Source organism: Enhydra lutris, unplaced genomic scaffold, assembly GCF_002288905.1.
Source record: "Enhydra lutris kenyoni isolate GAN:26980312 unplaced genomic scaffold, ASM228890v2 scaffoldscaffold22, whole genome shotgun sequence".
NCBI classification, from domain to species: Eukaryota; Metazoa; Chordata; class Mammalia; order Carnivora; family Mustelidae; genus Enhydra; species Enhydra lutris.
The window spans coordinates 17,139,408-17,156,877 of NW_019154106.1; the positions used below are offsets into that span (position 1 = coordinate 17,139,408).

The following is a 17,470-nucleotide window of genomic DNA, read 5'->3' on the forward strand; positions in this document are numbered from 1 at the left end:
CTGGCACCAATAAAGTGCTCAATAAAATGTGGGTGTATCAACATGTGATCAGTTGAATTTATGATTGGGCTAGATTATGTAATTAAAGATTTTCGTCAGGTAAGCGAGCCTGAGGAGTACTTCTTCTCACAGAAAGGGTGTGGGCAGAGCAGAATGAGTAGAATATAAGGGGATGTGGATTAGGATAACGTGGAGAAACTGAACACCAAGATAAATGTTGGCACTACATGAATATCTCTGGGTATGCCTAATTTTCCCCTTCTGTGTTGATCCCAACCTCCTTTTTGTCCTATTTGCCGGAGATACTGCAAATAGGAATAAGATCGTGTCTCTGAAGCAGTTGCTCATTTCTCACAGAAGAGCAGTATTCAGCATAATACAGTGGCCATGTCCGGTGTGGGAGCGCTGTAGCTCATTTATTTGTCTCTCTAAGTACTTAGCTTGTAGGAAGGGTATGATCCCAGATAGCAGGTATTAGCTAGCTCTAAAGGGGGATATTATTTATTTCTCCCCCTATTTTTCCCGTATGAATGACCTCTGAGTTGGTAATTGACAGGGATTATTGCCATTTTTTTAATCTCTGCTAGGAGGCTGCTGGAGTCTTCCCTCATTTCATTATCCCGTTATGATGGAGCAGGATGCAGAGAGCACCCAATTTACCCAGACCCAGCGAGGTAAGGCCAAAGTGAGAAATGGCACTAGGTGGGAGGGAGGGGCTGCCCTTGGGGTTGCCAAGCTGTTGGAAGCCCCATTCTGTGCCTCTCTGGTCCTGGTGCTCTTTTACTCTTCAGTTACAGTTTTGAGACAGGTGGTTCAGGTGATGGGGAAGTGTTGCAGGTAAGTGAACAGAACCTCTGGTGGCAGAGGGTTGTGACTGAGCTCTTGTCCTTTGGGGCTCATTTCTGTAAGTGGGGCACTTAGAGGAGGGCCCTGAGGAGGCCACTCGCAGAGTCACAGGATATGCCATTTTTGCTGATCAGGGAGGCTGTTGCCATTCAGATGGACAGTCAAAAGGGAAACAAGTAGTTATTAATAGGGAAATTACTTACAAATTAAAACTAACCAGCTAACAAATAATTCTAGTTGCTCTCATTTGAGAGAAAATTTAGACTATCAAAAGGTAGAAGTCAAGCTCATTCAGATGTTCAGTTTTTGGATGTGACCTAAAGGAAGAGATGACTGACAAAAGGGTAACTAAATAAAATAAGTTGGCATTTTAATAAAGTGTTTACCTTACACCAATCAGAAGATATTTGAAGAGTTCTCAAAGAGGTTAAAAAAGCACTTAGACAAGTTCAGGGCCCACCCTTACCTGATACTGGTGACTGAGGACCCAGGATGAGGTGTTGAGTTGATGTGTAACATTTATTTATAGTGAGCAGCCCTTTGGTGTTGTCACAGCCAGACTTACTGATTTTGTTAATGACCTAAGTAGGGGATAACCTTCACATTATTTAAGTAATACCGGAGCAAATGGTGAGACTTTGCCAAAAGAAAGAATAATTTTAATTGTGAGGCTGGCAAGTTAACAAATACAGGTTAGATAAAGCTAAATGAGCTTTGCTTTAGATTAAGAATTTCAAGTCTGGAAAGACCCGTAGACCAGTCTGGTTGATGCTAGGGATATTGAGTGATTTTGTTGTTGCCACAGTTATGTCATGATACTGAGCAGTCTTTCTGAGAGACTAATGAAAGGATTCCCCCATCACTTCCTTACTTCTTTTTCCATAACCCCAAAATGGCAAATCCAGGATCAGGGAGAATACGGGGAGGCAGCTGAGATGGTGATGACCGAACCAAGGAAGTTTATGTTAGTCTCTGATCACACTTGAAAGCAGTAAGCCGAGAATAAGAGAGGGAGATTTTATGCATCAATCTGATTACTCTGAAACACTGAGAAGAGAATTTCTTGCTATAAGAGTTTTTTAGGACAGCAATAGGAATCTCATCCCCAGAATTTTTTTTTTTTAAAGATTTTATTTATTTATTTGACAGAGATCACAAGTAGGCAGAGAGGCAGGCAGAGGGTGGTGGGGGAGCAGGCTCCCCGCCAAGCAGCGAGCCCAACTCGGGGCTCGATTCCAGGACCCTGGGATCATGACCCGAGCCGAAGACAGAGGCTTTAATCCACTGAGCCACCCAGGCGCCCCTCATCTCCAGAATTTTTAACCTGACAACGTTTAACAGTGATCCTTAAAGACCATTATTTGTCCTCCTTTCATGTAATAAATCTTTTATTTACTCCCACTCATATCTCTTTATCACAGAAAGTGTCATACTTTGTGGTGTTGCTATTTTTACATTTTCCCCTCTGAACACACAGTTTTCTTTGGAGGAGAAGGTATTCTTCCTTGAAGAAAACTTGTGGATATATTTAAACATTTAAAATTTTTACTTGGTACACCAGAATTTGGTGATTATCCAGCTCTCCAGTAGGAGGATGATTGCGAACTCATTACTGTTTGTTTAATTTCTTTTTCCTCTTAGACGTCACCATACATAATACATATAGGTCAAAGCCTTTATGGGACATTTCAGCATTCAGATCTTTAGTTTCCCTCTGGATACCTAAAAAGATGAGGCTAGGGTGTACTTGTGTTTGATAATTGTACCAGGAATCTTTTTTTCTTTACCATTGATGCATAGTTTTGTAGCTTAGGGAATTCCTATCCTATGATGAAATTAAACAGTTGGGGTTACCTAGTGCTGAAATTATGCCCTTACATAAAAGGGCAGTCTTTATTATTGTCTGCATCAACGTTCTTTCTACTTCTGTCACCAATAATATAATTTTCCCATTAGTTAGGGTGGGCTATCGACTGAGGAATGAATGTACATATAGTCACTTTTCGGAATCATTTCCAAAAAACAATCTTCATTCTGCTCTTGAGACGTTTTTTACATTCTTTTCTAGTCTGATTGACTTGAGAATTTAACCATCAATGGTTGACTTCTGGAAGATTTCTGTATATTTAGTAGATACAGGAATAACTCAAGAGTGCTGACTTTTGTCTCTTGAAAATGTAGGATTCTTGATTCATCCTTGCAAAATGTAGGTCAACAGGGGCCAGTGGATCATGAAAGATCCACATGTTGAGACTTTGAAGAAATGATTCTTGTACTCTGATGATCTCGGCCAAGGCATCTGTGCATCCCCTGCCCACCTGCTGTATAATTTGGATTCAGGGATGCCAAATGCAGTATATTGTTCTATAACAAGGACTTTCTGAGTTCCAAAGGTTGTCCTTTGGCCTGCTTGGGAATTCCATTTGGCAGTTAGCCAGAAGGATACCACCTCTGATGACTGGCATTTCAGAGATAGTCTCAGCTCCTACAGCAAGTGACCACAGAAGCTCTTTGGTCTGAGTCAGTAGATTTACTGAGATTTTCCCAGAAACTTTGTCCAGGGGTAATGAAAAGTCAGGCAGCAAGATTTTGTAAATACTATTCCCATCATTGGATGTAACTGTTACTATTTCCATTCTCAACCAGTTTTTCCAGATTTCCATTAAAAAAAAAAAAAGATAGATATTTTTTCCTTTTATATTCAAATATTATAGAAGTTAAGATTCCCAGGAATCCTCACTAGGATTGTTTCCTTTTAATTTTTTTGTTCTAATTGAAAAATATATATGTTTTTAAATACATATTAGTATATGCGTGCTATTCTTTCAGTTTTTCTCCCACTAAAATTTTTGTGTTAGAGAGTTTTTCTTGTGTGTATATAGGGATGACTTACTCTTTTTAATAGCTGCCTAGTGTTTCTTTGTACAGATACAGTTTATTTAATCTGTTGGTGGGCATTTGGGATGTTTCCCAGTTTTTCCACTAATTCCATATGATAAAATTCCTAGTGGGATTGTTGAGTTAAAAGTGTGTGCCTCAGGCAAGTTTTAAGCCTGGAAATTTCTTAGTAATCCACTTAATATTATATATAAACCGTTTTTCTATTATTGTTCTTCTCTCAGTATGTAGCAATGTTCTGAAAGATGGAGGAAAAACTTGAGAAAGAAGGGAATGTGGTGAATTGTATGGGACACTAGACGTTTTCATGGAGTATGAAGACACTAAGCCACATATGGAAAGACAGAGGTCTAGACTAATTATCCACTGAGAATAGCCATGGTTAGGGAGAAGAAAAAGGAGTAACCTGCCTTCTGCATTGCTAAGTGCCCATGTAGCCTCTGATGCTCTGTTGTTAGAAATAGAAAAATCTTTTTTTTCCCTGTTAGGTTTTGTTTTCCTGAGTGTATTTTACTCTCTTTTTTGATCCTGACTATTTTCTCTGTGTTACAAATATCTGTGAATAATCCATAGATCTGAGAGGTTCAGAGAGCTCATTGTAGGGAGCTAGGACAAATTTGGAGCCGTGTGGATTTGTTGGAGAAGGACGTCCTGGTGAAGATGGTGCCTTCTTGGGTCATGCCCGGTGTGCCATCTCCTGGCCTCTTTTCTCCTGTATAAAATGAAAGAAGAGCTGGCCTGTGGACGATTGCTATGGTCCCTTTTCGTTTCTTATATTTTGAGTATGGATGATTGAAGACGGCCGTGAATCTCTGTGAAGGGAACCCTGAGAAAGCTACAAGGGGTCCCTTCAGAAACTGAAAAGGAAGGTGCAGTGTTAAACCCTTAGGAGGGGACAGCTGTTGAGCAGGTGATGACGGATTCAACAGCCTCTTTGCCTTCCCCTCAAACATAAGCGCTGGTGGTAGTCTGATAAGCATATCGTGCAGTACAGACCTCCTGGTGACTTAAATGCCCTTTATTTTTCATGTCTCCGGAGTTCGCCTCAGCAGGGAGATACCATGGGAGAGCTGGATTTACTGTCTTTCACAGTATTCCCCGCATTAGTGCTAGTTTGTGTTTGTCCATCTCTGTCTCTCTCAGATTATCTCCTGCTGCCTACTACGCCCAGAGGATGATCCAGTATCTCTCACGGAGAGACAGTATTCGCCAGCGCTCCATGCGCTATCAGCAGAACCGTCTCCGTTCTTCCACCTCCTCCTCTTCCTCAGACAACCAGGGCCCATCAGTAGAGGGAACCGACTTGGAGTTTGAGGACTTTGAGTAAGTACCCCCTCAGCTTGCTTTCTTCCCTGTCCTCCCAAGCTGTGTGTGCTTCCAAGTTGACCACCGTCCAAGCAGCGGTGGTTGACATTTTTGCTTCAACCCCCTAAGTTATTATTTATGAGTAATAGGATGGGGTGAGGGAAAGGGGGTTAAAAGGCTCAGGGCCCCCCACCTCTGGCAGTTGTGCTGCTGACTCACCAGAGCCTGTGGTGAGAGACAGACCATTGGCCCAAGCCCATGCTGGAGAAGATGGCTGCCGCTCTGTATGAAAGCAACGCTTTCCTATCCCTTTTGCATGAACAGTGGCTGTGGAAGTGCTTCTTATAGCCTGTCTTCACAGCATCAGGGAGACAGGATGGTTGGTATTTTTTCTCTTTGGCGGAGTAGGTATAGAGATTAGAAATAATGAGAATACTCAGATTTCGCCAAGGACAGTTCCTTTTAGTACCCTTGAATCACGTGGATTCTTAGAGATCCTGCTCTGTTGCCTAAACTTGCTCCCTCCCCATCTCTCCTGTAAAGATCTTTGAAAGTTGCCTGTCAGATTAATGTGGTGGCTTGAGAGGTGATTCCTTGCTCTTCTGGGGCTTTTGAGTGGTTGATTGGAGGGCGGGGTGAGCTAAAGGAGCAGGGTCAGCCCCGCACACAGGATTAAACACCTCTGTCTCACTGCTGTGTTTGAATTCTCTGACCTGCTGCTCCTGACCTTTCTAGCCATTCATTGTATTTCTTTCTATGCTGAAAGCTTTCCTGGCTTGTATCAAATTGGACATTTGGCTCTTGTTTGGATTCCTATATTTGATATTCTCAAACATGCAAAATGAGTGAAAGAGAGAGAGGTGGTTAAGACTTATTTTTTTTCTCCTTTTGTATTGGAATACGACAGCCTGTCAATCATTTCCTTTTTTCCCCCTCTCCATCTTGACATAGTCTGGGTCAGGTCTGGGATGTTAAGGGTTCTTGCCTCCCTCTCGACCTTCTGTTGCCGTGAGCTGAATGGATAGTTCCCCAAGAGCCACCTTGCAATAAAGCTTTAAGATGCGTTGGAGAACTCTCTCTGCCAAAGACGACTAAGAAGGTGGAAACAACCTTTATACAATTTGCCTTCCTGATATGATTCTTTTTTTTTTTTTTTAAAGATTTTATTTATTTATTTGACACACACAGAGAGAGAGAGATAGAGAGAGAGATATCACAAGGAGGCAGAGAGGCAGGCAGAGAGGGGGGGGGAAGCAGGCTCCCCGCTGAGCAGAGAGCCCGATGCGGGGCTCGATCCCAGGACCCTGAGATCATGACCTGAGCCGAAGGCAGAGGCTTAACCCACTGAGCCACCCAGGCGCCCCCCTGATATGATTCTTAAACACACTAGCAATTGTGTACTTGGAAGCAGAAGGCAGACTGAATGGGCGGTTCATTTGTCTGGGGAAGATGTAAACGTGAAAGAAATGCAGGGATGCCCTGAAGCAGCTGGAGTGGAATGTGGAGCAGGGGTGCTGGTCCTCTCTCACCGGCTGCACCCTGGCTCCCCGCCAGTGTCATTCACCCTCCAGTCCACTCTGGGGTAAGGTGGGTGCATATACTGGTGGTGAGGGGAAAGGGAGTCTGCACTCCCTTAGCCAGGCACCCACCAGAAGTGAAATGTGTTCCCCAGCAGGTTATGATTATTTTTCCAGCACTGGGATCTGTTCAGGGAAACAGTTTCAAGTACATACTAAGGCTGCTGGGACTTAGTACCGCTGAAAAGCCTTGGTAATCCCGGGGAGCTCTGGGAGTCCGTGCAGATCGCATAGCCTCCCTCCATGCACATTTGGAAGGCTGTGTTATCTCTTTGCACTGGTGAAACGTGGCACTGATGCCTTTGAGCTGTATCTTGCCTCGTGACTTGTCCTTCACAATGGAGTTCTGGGTTAGTTTAAAATGTTCTGTTCTCATCTTACCTTCTCTTTCTTCTGCTACCACCTCCTCCCTCTCCCCTTCCTTCCCCCTTGATTTTCCTGTGTCAGACTGCCTCCTCCTTGTGCTCCCCACAGCCCACCTGTGCTCTCACCTCCCCCCTGGCTTCAGCATGACCTGGATTTACATTGCCTTCTTCACCTTTCCTGCACTGACTTAACCATTGTTTCTCCCTAAGGGTCTTCCGTGGCTCCCTGGTTCGTAACAATGGGCTGATTTCTCTCATGTCCCTCTGAAAGTCCCTCACAGGGTGTTTGCTTTTCTTTTGGGGCTGATGCAGACCACAGTCTTGTTTTTAGTAGCACCTGTGGATTGGTCACTTCAATATTAATAAGTAGTCCAAGTCTCCCAGTGAAGGAAGGTGCTAGCTTGTTGATGCTGAGTTACTGTCTGTTCATTCTTTCTCTGTCTCTTTCCCTGCCCTCCTCCTTCCTGTTGTAAACTGAGTGCTGCTTGTGGTTGCTCCTCCTCTCTTAATGTCTAGGTGCTTTGAGGCACAAATGAGTGAAAGATGAGGGAATGTACTAGCCCGTTTTAATTTCTCTGCCCCAATCCTTTTCCTTAGCTTTGATAACCAGAAGGAAAATCAGAAGCTTGTACAGTCATAATTCATAGTTCTTTCAGGTACAGAGAGGCAGGTAAGTTAGACAGGGCCTGGAATCTTCCTGACGCTTAGGGTGCCATTAAAAGAGACTGGTCTACTGGTTTCCTTGCCTTCATAATACACCACGCTTCTGCCTTTGCAGTCCCACTTCGACATCTTCAGCTCTCTTCCCATTTGCTAAGCCAGGGATCATTTTGCCATTCTCTGCTTGTCCCATCCAGGTGTATAGGGTCGCCAGATTCCATCTTTTTTGGTTCTTTTCCATCATCTGTTGAATGAAATATATCAGCTATAATAATATTTTTCATGTGTATACTAATTTATAACATACAAAACTTTGTAGTATATATAAATACATTAATATATTTTATATATATTTATATATTTAAAATCTTGTTTAATCCTTATAATATCCTAATGAGATATTTACTTCATTGTAGTATATTTTTAAATGAGGATACAGAGACAAAATCATACATGTCTGAGGTTCGAGAACAGGAGCAAACATATTTAGTGTCTGGCTTTTATTTATTTATTTATTTTTAAAAAGATTTTATTTATTTATTTGGTAGAAAGATAGAGAGCATAAGTAGGCAGAGAGGCAGGCAGAGGGAGAGGAAGAAGCAGGCTCTCTGCTGAGCAGGGAGCTCGATGTGGGACTCGATCCCAGGACCCTGGGATCATGACCTGAGCTGAAGGCAGCCGCTTAACTGACTGAGCCACCCAGGCGCCCAGTGTCTGGCTTTTATTGTCCTACAGATCTATTTATTTATTTATTTGGTTTATTTAAAGATTTTGCTTATTTATTTGACAGAGCAAGAGAGTAGAAGCAGGGGGAGCAATAGAGGGAGAAGCAGGCTTCCCTCTGAGCAGGGAGCCCAGTGTGGAGCTCGATCCCAGGACCCAAGCCAAGGGCAGATGCTTAACTGACTGAGTCACCCAGGCACCCCATCCTGCAGACTTAAAAACCTTTAAAAATGGAGTGCCTGGGTGGCTCAGTTGGCTAAGCATCTGCTCTTGATTTCGGCTCAGGTTATAATCTCAGTGTTGTAAAATCAAGCCCTGTGTCAGGCTCTGTACTTAGTGGGGAGTCTGCTTGACTCTCTCTCTGCCCCCCCCCACCACATGCACTCTTTCTCTCTCTCAAATAAATAAATAGATCTTTAAAAATTAATAAATAAAATAAAAACCTTATAAATGTTGTAGAACCACATTTGAGCTCTTGCTCCCTGAATTTGCTGTGGAAGAAGACTGTCTAGATTTCTCTCTAGGGAGGTTAGCTTTGAAGTTTGGTCACCATCAGGTTAAATTTTTATTCTTTTGTGGTCTGGATTAATGACCCATCTACCCAGGCAGGCATCTTCTCCTGCCATTCATCTCTCTCTATAGCCAGGATTGAGACTGCAGGGTCCCTGTGTTTATCAGAATGCACAAACAGGACATCCAGAAACCCGCTGTCAGAAGGTCTGTCCTGAAGCCTTCAGCATCTGTCTCTGCATAAAGATATTCACAAGCAGGGTAAAGGTGTGGCTGCCCCTGACACTGCTGTCTGCCTGCTTTTGAGCCTAGACCACCTGCTAGAATGTAGAAAGCAAATAACCGTAAGGCAGAATGCCATTTTAATTTTCACCATCCCTTTGGAAACAGAGGGAAGCTTTTATGAAGCACTGTGGTTAAGTGCCATGTCCTAGTAGTTGCTGAGGCCTGCACAAGAGGTGGCATGTGTCTATTGTTCCTATTATCCTCACCCCCTTCCTCATGTTATCTCTTCTTCTAAATGTAATTATAATCCCAGAATCATTCCCGCCCTTCTTGTGTCTTTTTGTGCCTTCCAAGGCAAAGAATCCCTTGAGCCACCCAGGCGCCCCTGTACTGCAGATTTAAAAAGCTTTAAAAATGGAGTGCCTGGGTGGCTCAGTTGGTTAAGCATCTGACTCTTGATTGTGACTCAGGTCATGATCTCAGAGTCGTGAGATCAAGCCCTGTGTCAGGCTCTGCACTCAGAGGGAACTAAAGAAGCTTCAGATTGGATCAGTCACAAATATCTCCACCAACATACCAGCCAGAGGGGGATTATATTCATTTCTTAAAATTGTTGCTAGCACAGAGGAGAGCAAGCACTTCATTTACCATTGTGACACTGGGCTTACTTTGGAAAAACATCTCAGTGAGAGTTCTAGTCTTTCAGCCTTGAGATGAAGTCGCTTTAGGTCTATTACATTTGTTTTCTTTGTTCTTCTAATTTATCTGATTGTATTTGAATTTTTACCCAGAAATACATACTGTGACCAAACAGGCAAAAATGTTTCACTGTATGATAGTCATTTCTAGGTGCCACAAGTAGGTTCTGGTTCCTTCATTTGGCATGAAGTATTGTGACAGGACCACATACACATGTACAGCCTCATGCACGAAGAGCTTGTCCTTTTATGGTCTCCGTGCTAGACGCCTTCTGGCAAGGAAGTTGTTAAAAGATCTTTTTGGTATGTGATGTAGCTGAAGGTTCTGAAGGCTGTCACTCAGCTCTGCCATGTGATTGGGATGGCATAAGAGAAGTTGCTTGCCTTGAGTTCAATATTTAATATTCTTCACCTGCCCTTTTGCTGTAACTGAAATTTAGTTGAGCCATGGCAAAGAATATATGTTAAAACCAAATAATACTACTATTATCATCTGTGTATAGGTGAAATCCTGGCTGCAGCTTTATGAGACTGTTATATTTGCTCCAAGTTCTCATGGCTAGGAGTTCTGGTGGAGTGAAGCTACGTGTCCTTGGTAGTACTTTCTCCTCCTCTCTCTTCTGTGCCCAGAATTTCCAGGACTCCTGTGGGAGTTAGTGACTACTAATAAGAGATACATAACAGTAGCCAAGAAAGGGAGGGGTAGGTCTATAGAGTGTTCTTGTCTGCTTCATTTTGAAGAGGAGTTGCCTTTGTTCCTGCCTTTGACTTACAAACCACAGGCTCTTTGATATTAGGAATACAAGAGAATTCTAAGGAAACACACTTTAAAGTTATTCTCTTTATAGACTGAAACCTGCTAGAACAGTCAGGAATCAGGCATAAAAGAATAGAAGTAGTTCCTAAAGTGGGATGAGATAAGAAACAGTTCTTTTCCTTTTTATCAGAGTTTTAAATAATTTCACTTACTTGATTTTCGTAGTGGTTGATTTTTTTTTTTTTTAATAAGGAGGGTTTATAAAAGAGAAAGTTATAGGTCTTAAAATAGGACTGTCACTTGTAGATATACTTGGGAGAGAGACAAATAAATGCATAGTCACAGAAACATGAAATAGCATGGAATATTTCAGAAACTCCCTTGTTGATAAGTTTGGCTAGACTGTAAAGTCCAAGCTCTGTGGCAGGAGATGAGCCTCGAGTTAGGGTGGCACCAGATCTTTGGCGAATCTTGTGTACCTTGCAAAGGAGGTGAACTTTATCTTGTAGTGAAGGGAGTCATTGAAGTATGAGCAGATTTTTATATAATAACTTACAAGAGAGACTGTGATAAGGTAGCACAAAATAAAGAAAAGCATTCTCTGAAGGGAAGAGAGTATTTGGGGAGATGTGAGAAGGCTCCCTGGGTTTCAGCTGGGTGGACAGACTGCATAGGACTTTGATGAATTGATGTGGAGGACAAGGGTGGGGAAGGAGATTCTAGGAGATTGAAAGGGAATAGCTTAAGCAAAAGCCCAGAGACAGAAGATTTACAGGGTTTGTTTGGGGGGACCCTGAATCAATCTATGACTAGAGCTACAGAGTGTTTGTAATGTGAGAGAGAAGATCCAAAAGGCCTGAACTGAGGGCCTGGAATGCCTGGCTGAGACTTTATTCTTATCTGGGAGTGGCCATTCCTAAAGACTTACCTGAGGCAGCTACCTCTGACAGCATTTGTTTGGGTGACCTAAAGTTGCAAGAATATGGAGGAATGCAGGAAAACCAGTTAGGAAGCAGTGGGCGAAATACAGGAGAGGACATTCGAGGACTGGACCTTATGTTGTTATGTGTTGGGTGTAAGAGGCCTGATGTCTTCTAAGAGTGGGGCCAGTTGGTGAACCTTCCTGGGAAATGAGCTTCGAGAGCTTGGCTCTCTCACTTCCTGCTTCTCCAAATGAAATGTTGCCCATGTCCTTTTCAACTCCTACTTGAGCCAGTTTTGAACTAAGTTGGTAAAACAGCAAGTGACTCCTAGAGCAGCTGTGGTGGGAACTGGGATCACTTGTCAGTGCCCGCTGCCCCCATAGCCTGACAACTCTTGTCTAGAGAATTGCCCTGGGTTCTGGTGTTGGCTGAGCCAAATTTGTCATTTGATTTTGGGCAAGTCCCTTTCCCACCCCAGGCCTCAGTGTCTGATCTGTAAAATCAGAGGGGATAATATCTGAAGTTTAACCCTGAAGTGCTCAGATCTTTGTGGGAGCTGACTACCTTAGATGAACTTCCCTTGTGTTCAGCAGAGGCAGAATGATGAAGTCTCCGAGAAGTGAGGAGACTTCCTGAGGATTAGGAACAGGATTTCTGGCACCTGGAGAGTCCCAGCATATTTCTCAAATATATGCCTACCTGAATTCTAGCTCTTTCCTGAGGATTTTTAGCCTGTTGCTTAGAAATATAGACTATTGCTTAGCAACTTCAGAATTAGCATTCTTTCTGGGCAAGTAAAATACATATGAATATTTATTATGAGGAATGTTAGAAGAGAAAGAAAAGGGAATATGTATGGATTGCACTTGGGTATAGCATGGGAAAACACAGAAGGAAAGAATTAAACAGCCAGGCCGGCCAGGTGGGGGGAGTAGGACATAACCACTTAGAGATACAGTTTTGTATTTTTAACATAAAATGTACCATAGGAAGATGGAATATATGCATTAAAATGCATGAAATTAAAGGTAGGATAAGGGAGGAGAGGAATTTGTAAACGGTAATTATCTTTTTCCTTACGGAAGAGTTAAGCCTCCAAAGTTCCAAGAGATATGTGCTCTTAGGTATGCTCTGTGAATGACACCCATGGGCCCTATGCCTTCCTCCCAGAAATCTAAGCCCTTACATGTGTGCACAGTCCTTGGCAATAAAGACAGGCCCTCGGTTTCTTACTAAGAGCACCCGGGGAATGAAAGGACTTGTGCCATCCAGGGACAGGAATACCAGCTAGGACTTCTGTTGTCTGGAGATTGAGTAAAAACAGAAGAGCATAGGAAAACACTCATTTTTTAAATGGTCTAATTTTCAGCAGAGTCAACTGTGTATTGTCAAGACAATGACCTTTTGAGCTTTTTGCTGCAAGAGCTTCATTTATAAAGGCCCGAGTCAGAGCCGTTTGTCATAAGGAGTAATGACAACCTGACTGTCTGGTCGGGACTCAGACAGCAGTCTGTAGGTGTGTTTTTCATTCCTTTAAATTACAGCCTCTCTCTGAGGCAATTAATCCCAGGCATTTAGCAAGAGTTGCTGCTGTGTGTCTCTCCCTTGTTCCAAAGATGCATTTTTCCTGTATTTGGCATTTGTCTTGGATGTCTTATTGTTTGAAGGGTGTTTTTTTTTTTCCTTTTAAAATCTTTTATAAGAAAATCTTACTTTCTTACCCCTCTGAGGGTTAATCAGAGATGCACAGAATTCGGCAACTGGGAAAGCCATTAATAACTCTGCCAGCTTCTGTCCTGCTGGCTTAAAGGCAGCTTCTGGCTGATGAAATTGATGAGGTTTTTCTCTGGTATTTCCCTGAAAAGCATTCTGGTGAAAGAGTCCTCCTGTGAGGGAGGAGCAGTACCAGTGTATTTGCATATTCTGCTCCTTACTGGCCTGGTTTGTTTGCTTTTTTCTCCAAGTCTGCTTGGGAAAGGGCATGCAAAGGGCTGTGTTCCCTTCGGCCCCGATAAGTAGCACCTTCCATCATTCCTAAGGTGAACAGTCTATCTGGATCTGCCTTTACCCCCCGTTCATCTGGCAGACAGCCTCTGGTCCGCTCACATTCAACTCACTTGGCCTCCTTCAGCCTGTGAAGCCTTGCCTCACGGTGGTCTTATAGTCAGCACTGAAGTGAGTGGCAGAGTCTGTGTGGCTTTGTAAATGCACCATTATGTTAAGTATTTTTAAGTCTTCGGTCTTTTCTTGGAACTTTTAGCACTCTCCCTCTCCCCTTCTTCATATCCCATCCCTGCTGCAGATAATGCTATGCACTGGAATTGGTTACCTCGCCCAAACTCCTTACTTTTGAATCCTCCCTTCTTTCAAGACTACAGAGTCTAGGGTCACAAGTTGTGCTTTTCACCTGTAGTTTACTTGGAGCCTTGCCTTTAGTCAGGGATTTTTGTGGTCAGTACTAATGCCTAGAACCTTTATCCCTCTCCTTGCCTCACTTGTCCTGTGGTCGAACATTCTGGCCTTTGCCACCTTTCCCATTCCTGTTTTCAGGGTTTTTCTGGAACGGTGTTTGAGCTGTTTACTCCTGGATGTTCTTTGCTGTTCTCTCCTCTTACTGTGTGTTTACTGCTTTCCACAGTTTTCTAATCGTTCTGAGACCCATGCTCTCACTCTTCTCCTTCTATACTCGAATTCTCAGTGCTTTTAATTTGAAGTCTTCTCTGTATTTTATTGAGCTGCTGTTTAGCTCCTACTTCTCTATCATCTGTCAAGATGTTAAGCTGAGGACCAGCAGATACATCTCCACTCACTTAACACATGACGTCTTTCATGTTGTTGAATGTGACCATCAGTCGGAGACTTTGTGTCTGAGCCAGCTGATCTCATTTGTATTTTCCCAAATATACCCCAGTAATCTCTGAATCCTGTAAAGCCATTATTTGTGGCCATGTTTTGTGTCTCACCCCCGTTTTTTTCTTTTTTTTTAAGATTTTATTTATTTATTTGACAGACAGAGATCACAAGTAGGCAGAGAGACAGGCAGAGAGAGAAGTGGAGGCAGGCTCCCTGCGGAGCAGAGAGCCCGATGTGGGGCTCGATCCCAGGACCCTGGGATCATGACCTGGGCTGAAGGCAGAGTCTTAACCCACTGAGCCACCCAGGCGCCCCTCACCCCCGTTTTTTTAATGGAAGGAAAAACTGAATCAGAAAGGAGTTGATTGGGGGTGCCTGGATGTCTCAGTTGGTTAAGTGTATGACTCTTTTAAAAAAAATTATTATTTTTTTTAAGATTTTATTTATTTATTTGACAGAGAGAGATCACAAGTAGATAGAGAGGCAGGCAGCAGGCTCCCTGCTGAGCAGAGAGCCCGATGCGGGACTCGATCCCAAGACCCTGAGATCATGACCTGAGCCGAAGGCAGCGGCTTAACCCACTGAGCCGTCCAGGCGCCCCTATTTTTTTTATTTTTAAAGATTTTATTTATTTATTTGACAGACAGAGATTACAAGTAGGCAGAGAGGCAGGCAGAGAGAGAGGGGGAAGCAGGCTCCCTGCTGAGCAGAGAGCCCAGTGCGGGGCTCGATCCCAGGACCCCGGGATCATGACCTGAGCCAAGGGTAGAGGCTTAACCCACTGAGCCACCCAGGTGCCCCAAGTGTATGACTCTTGATTTATGCTCAGGGCATGATCTCAGGGTCATGAGATCAAGCCTCGAGTTGGGCTCTGTGCTGAGCATAGCGCCTGCTTAAGATTTCTCGCTCCTCCCCCTCTCCACCATGCTTGTGCACTCTCTCTCTCACAAAAGGAAGAAAGAAAGGAGTTGATTGATTGTCAATTTTAATAACAATGAAAAGAGGCTTGTGAATTATGTTGAAGAAGCCCAGATTTCCCCCCAGCCCTGATGTATTTTGTTTGTCCATTTTTCTGAATTGTCTCTCCTTGTCTTTTCACCAAGCCCTGTGCCATCTTTGAGCACTGGCAATTGCTAGTCAGTATGATCTAGTGCACTGGCTTCTCCTTCCCTGCTTGTTGCCCTGCTGACACCAGATAGAATGCTGTTTGTTGTCTGGGGGGAGGGATCTTTGGACTTCGCAGAAGCCAGTTGTCAGCTCCACAGTGTGATTGATTGATTCTGGGAAGGCAGCTCTCTCTCAGAGCTATGGAGGAAGCACTTGCGTGTATCCCATGGTGCTCCTTTCCCTGGCTTAGTTTCTTTCTTCCTTTTTTGTCTTATTAACATATAATATTTGTTTCAGGGGTACAGGTCTGTGATTCATCAGTCTTACACAATTCGCAGCACTCTCCATAGCACATACCCTCCTCAGTATCCATCACCCAGCCACCCCATCCCCCTCTCCACTCCAGCAACCCTCGGTTTGTTTCTTTGAGATTAAGAGTCTCTTATGCTTTGTCTTCCTCTCTGGTTTCTTCTTGTTTCATTTTTCCCTCCCTTCCCCTATGGTCCTCTGTCTTGTTTCTTAAATTCCTCATATCAGTGAGATCATATGATAATTGTCTTTCTCTGCTTCACTTATTTCACTTAGCATAATAGCCTCTAGTTCCATCCACATCATTGCAAATGGCAAGATTTCAGGTTTTTTGATAGCTGCATAATATTCCTGTGTGTGTGTGTGTGTGTGTGTGTACACACACACGACACAAAGATGTCATAGAGAGAGAGTGCACATCTTTTTTATCCATTCATCTGTTGATGGACATCTAGGCTCTTTAAATAGTTTGGGTATTGTGGACATTGCTGCTATAAACATTGGGGTGCACATGCCCCTTCAGATCACTACATTTGTACCTTTGGGATAAATACCCAGTAGTGCAGTTGCTGGGTCGTAGGGTAGCTCTACTTTCAACTTTTTGAGGAACCTCCATACTGTTTTCCAGAGTGGCTGCACCAGCTTGCATTCCCACCAACAGTGTAGGAGGGTTCCCCTTTCTCCGCATCCTCGCCAACACCTGTCGTTTCCTGACTTGTTAATTTTAGCCAACCTGACTGGTGTTAGGTGGTATCTCACTGTGGTTTTGATTTGTATTGCCTTGATGCCCAGTGATGTTGAGCACTTTTTCATGTGTCTGTTGGCCATTTGGATGTCTTCTTTGCAGAAATGTCTCCCTGGCTTAGTTTCTAACCTTTTTGAGGCTTAGGACCCTTTTTAACTTCAGAATGTTTTCTGACTTTTCTCATGGTAATTAACTATACTTTTAGTGCCTGTTGATAAATAAAATATGCTGTTATGAAAAGCTGTCCTAAATTCATTTGTACTTTAAAAAATTTTTTTTAAAGATTTTATTCATTTATTTGACAGACAGAGATCACAAGTAGGCAGAGAGGCAGGCAGAGACAGAGAGAGGGGGAAGCAGGCTCCCTGCTGAGCAGAGAGCCCGATGTGGGGCTCGATCCCAGGACCCCGGGATCATGACCTGAGCCGAAGGCAGAGGCTTTAACCCACTGAGCCACCCAGGCATCTCTGTACTTTTTTTTAAAGATCTGTTTATTTGAGGGGCGCCTGGGTGGCTCAGTGGGTTAGGCCGCTGCCTTCGGCTCAGGTCACGATCTCAGGGTCCTGGGATCGAGTCCCGCATCGGGCTCTCTGCTCAGCGGTGAGCCTGCTTCCCCCTCTCTCTGCCTGCCTCTCTGCCTACTTGTGATCTCTCTCTGTCAAGTAAACAAATAAAATCTTTAAAAAAAAAAAAAAAGATCTGTTTATTTGAGAGAGCGAGAACATGAGTGAGCCTGGGGAGGGGCAGGGGTAGAGGGAGAGAGAAAATCCCAGAATCTCAAGTAGACTCCCCACTGAGCTGGGAGCCTGACTCCGGGCTTGATCTCACGACCTTGAGATCATGACCTGAGCCAAAATCAAGAGTTGGATGGTCCACCGACTGAGCCACACAGCACCCTTCATTTGTACATTTAAGTGTGATATGGGGGGGTGGCACCTGGGTGGCTCAGTCTTTGAGCATCTGCCTTCG

General features: G+C 43.6%; 1 protein-coding gene across 6 annotated transcripts in view; it reads left to right on the forward strand.

Annotated features, from left to right (window-relative positions):
- LOC111149427 (autophagy and beclin 1 regulator 1) overlaps nt 1-17,470 on the forward strand; it is a 176,429-nt gene that overhangs the window by 66,522 nt on the left and 92,437 nt on the right. For 2 of the 6 annotated variants that reach the window (XM_022506469.1, XM_022506473.1), the window contains 2 exons: nt 588-674; nt 4,888-5,067. The exons of 1 other annotated variant lie outside the window; for it this stretch is intronic. In XM_022506469.1, the coding sequence (XP_022362177.1) occupies nt 588-674; nt 4,888-5,067 (267 nt within the window). The remainder of the gene's footprint in view (nt 1-587; nt 675-4,887; nt 5,068-17,470) is intronic. 3 more of the 6 variants (XM_022506470.1, XM_022506474.1, XM_022506472.1) reach the window with 2 other exon arrangements.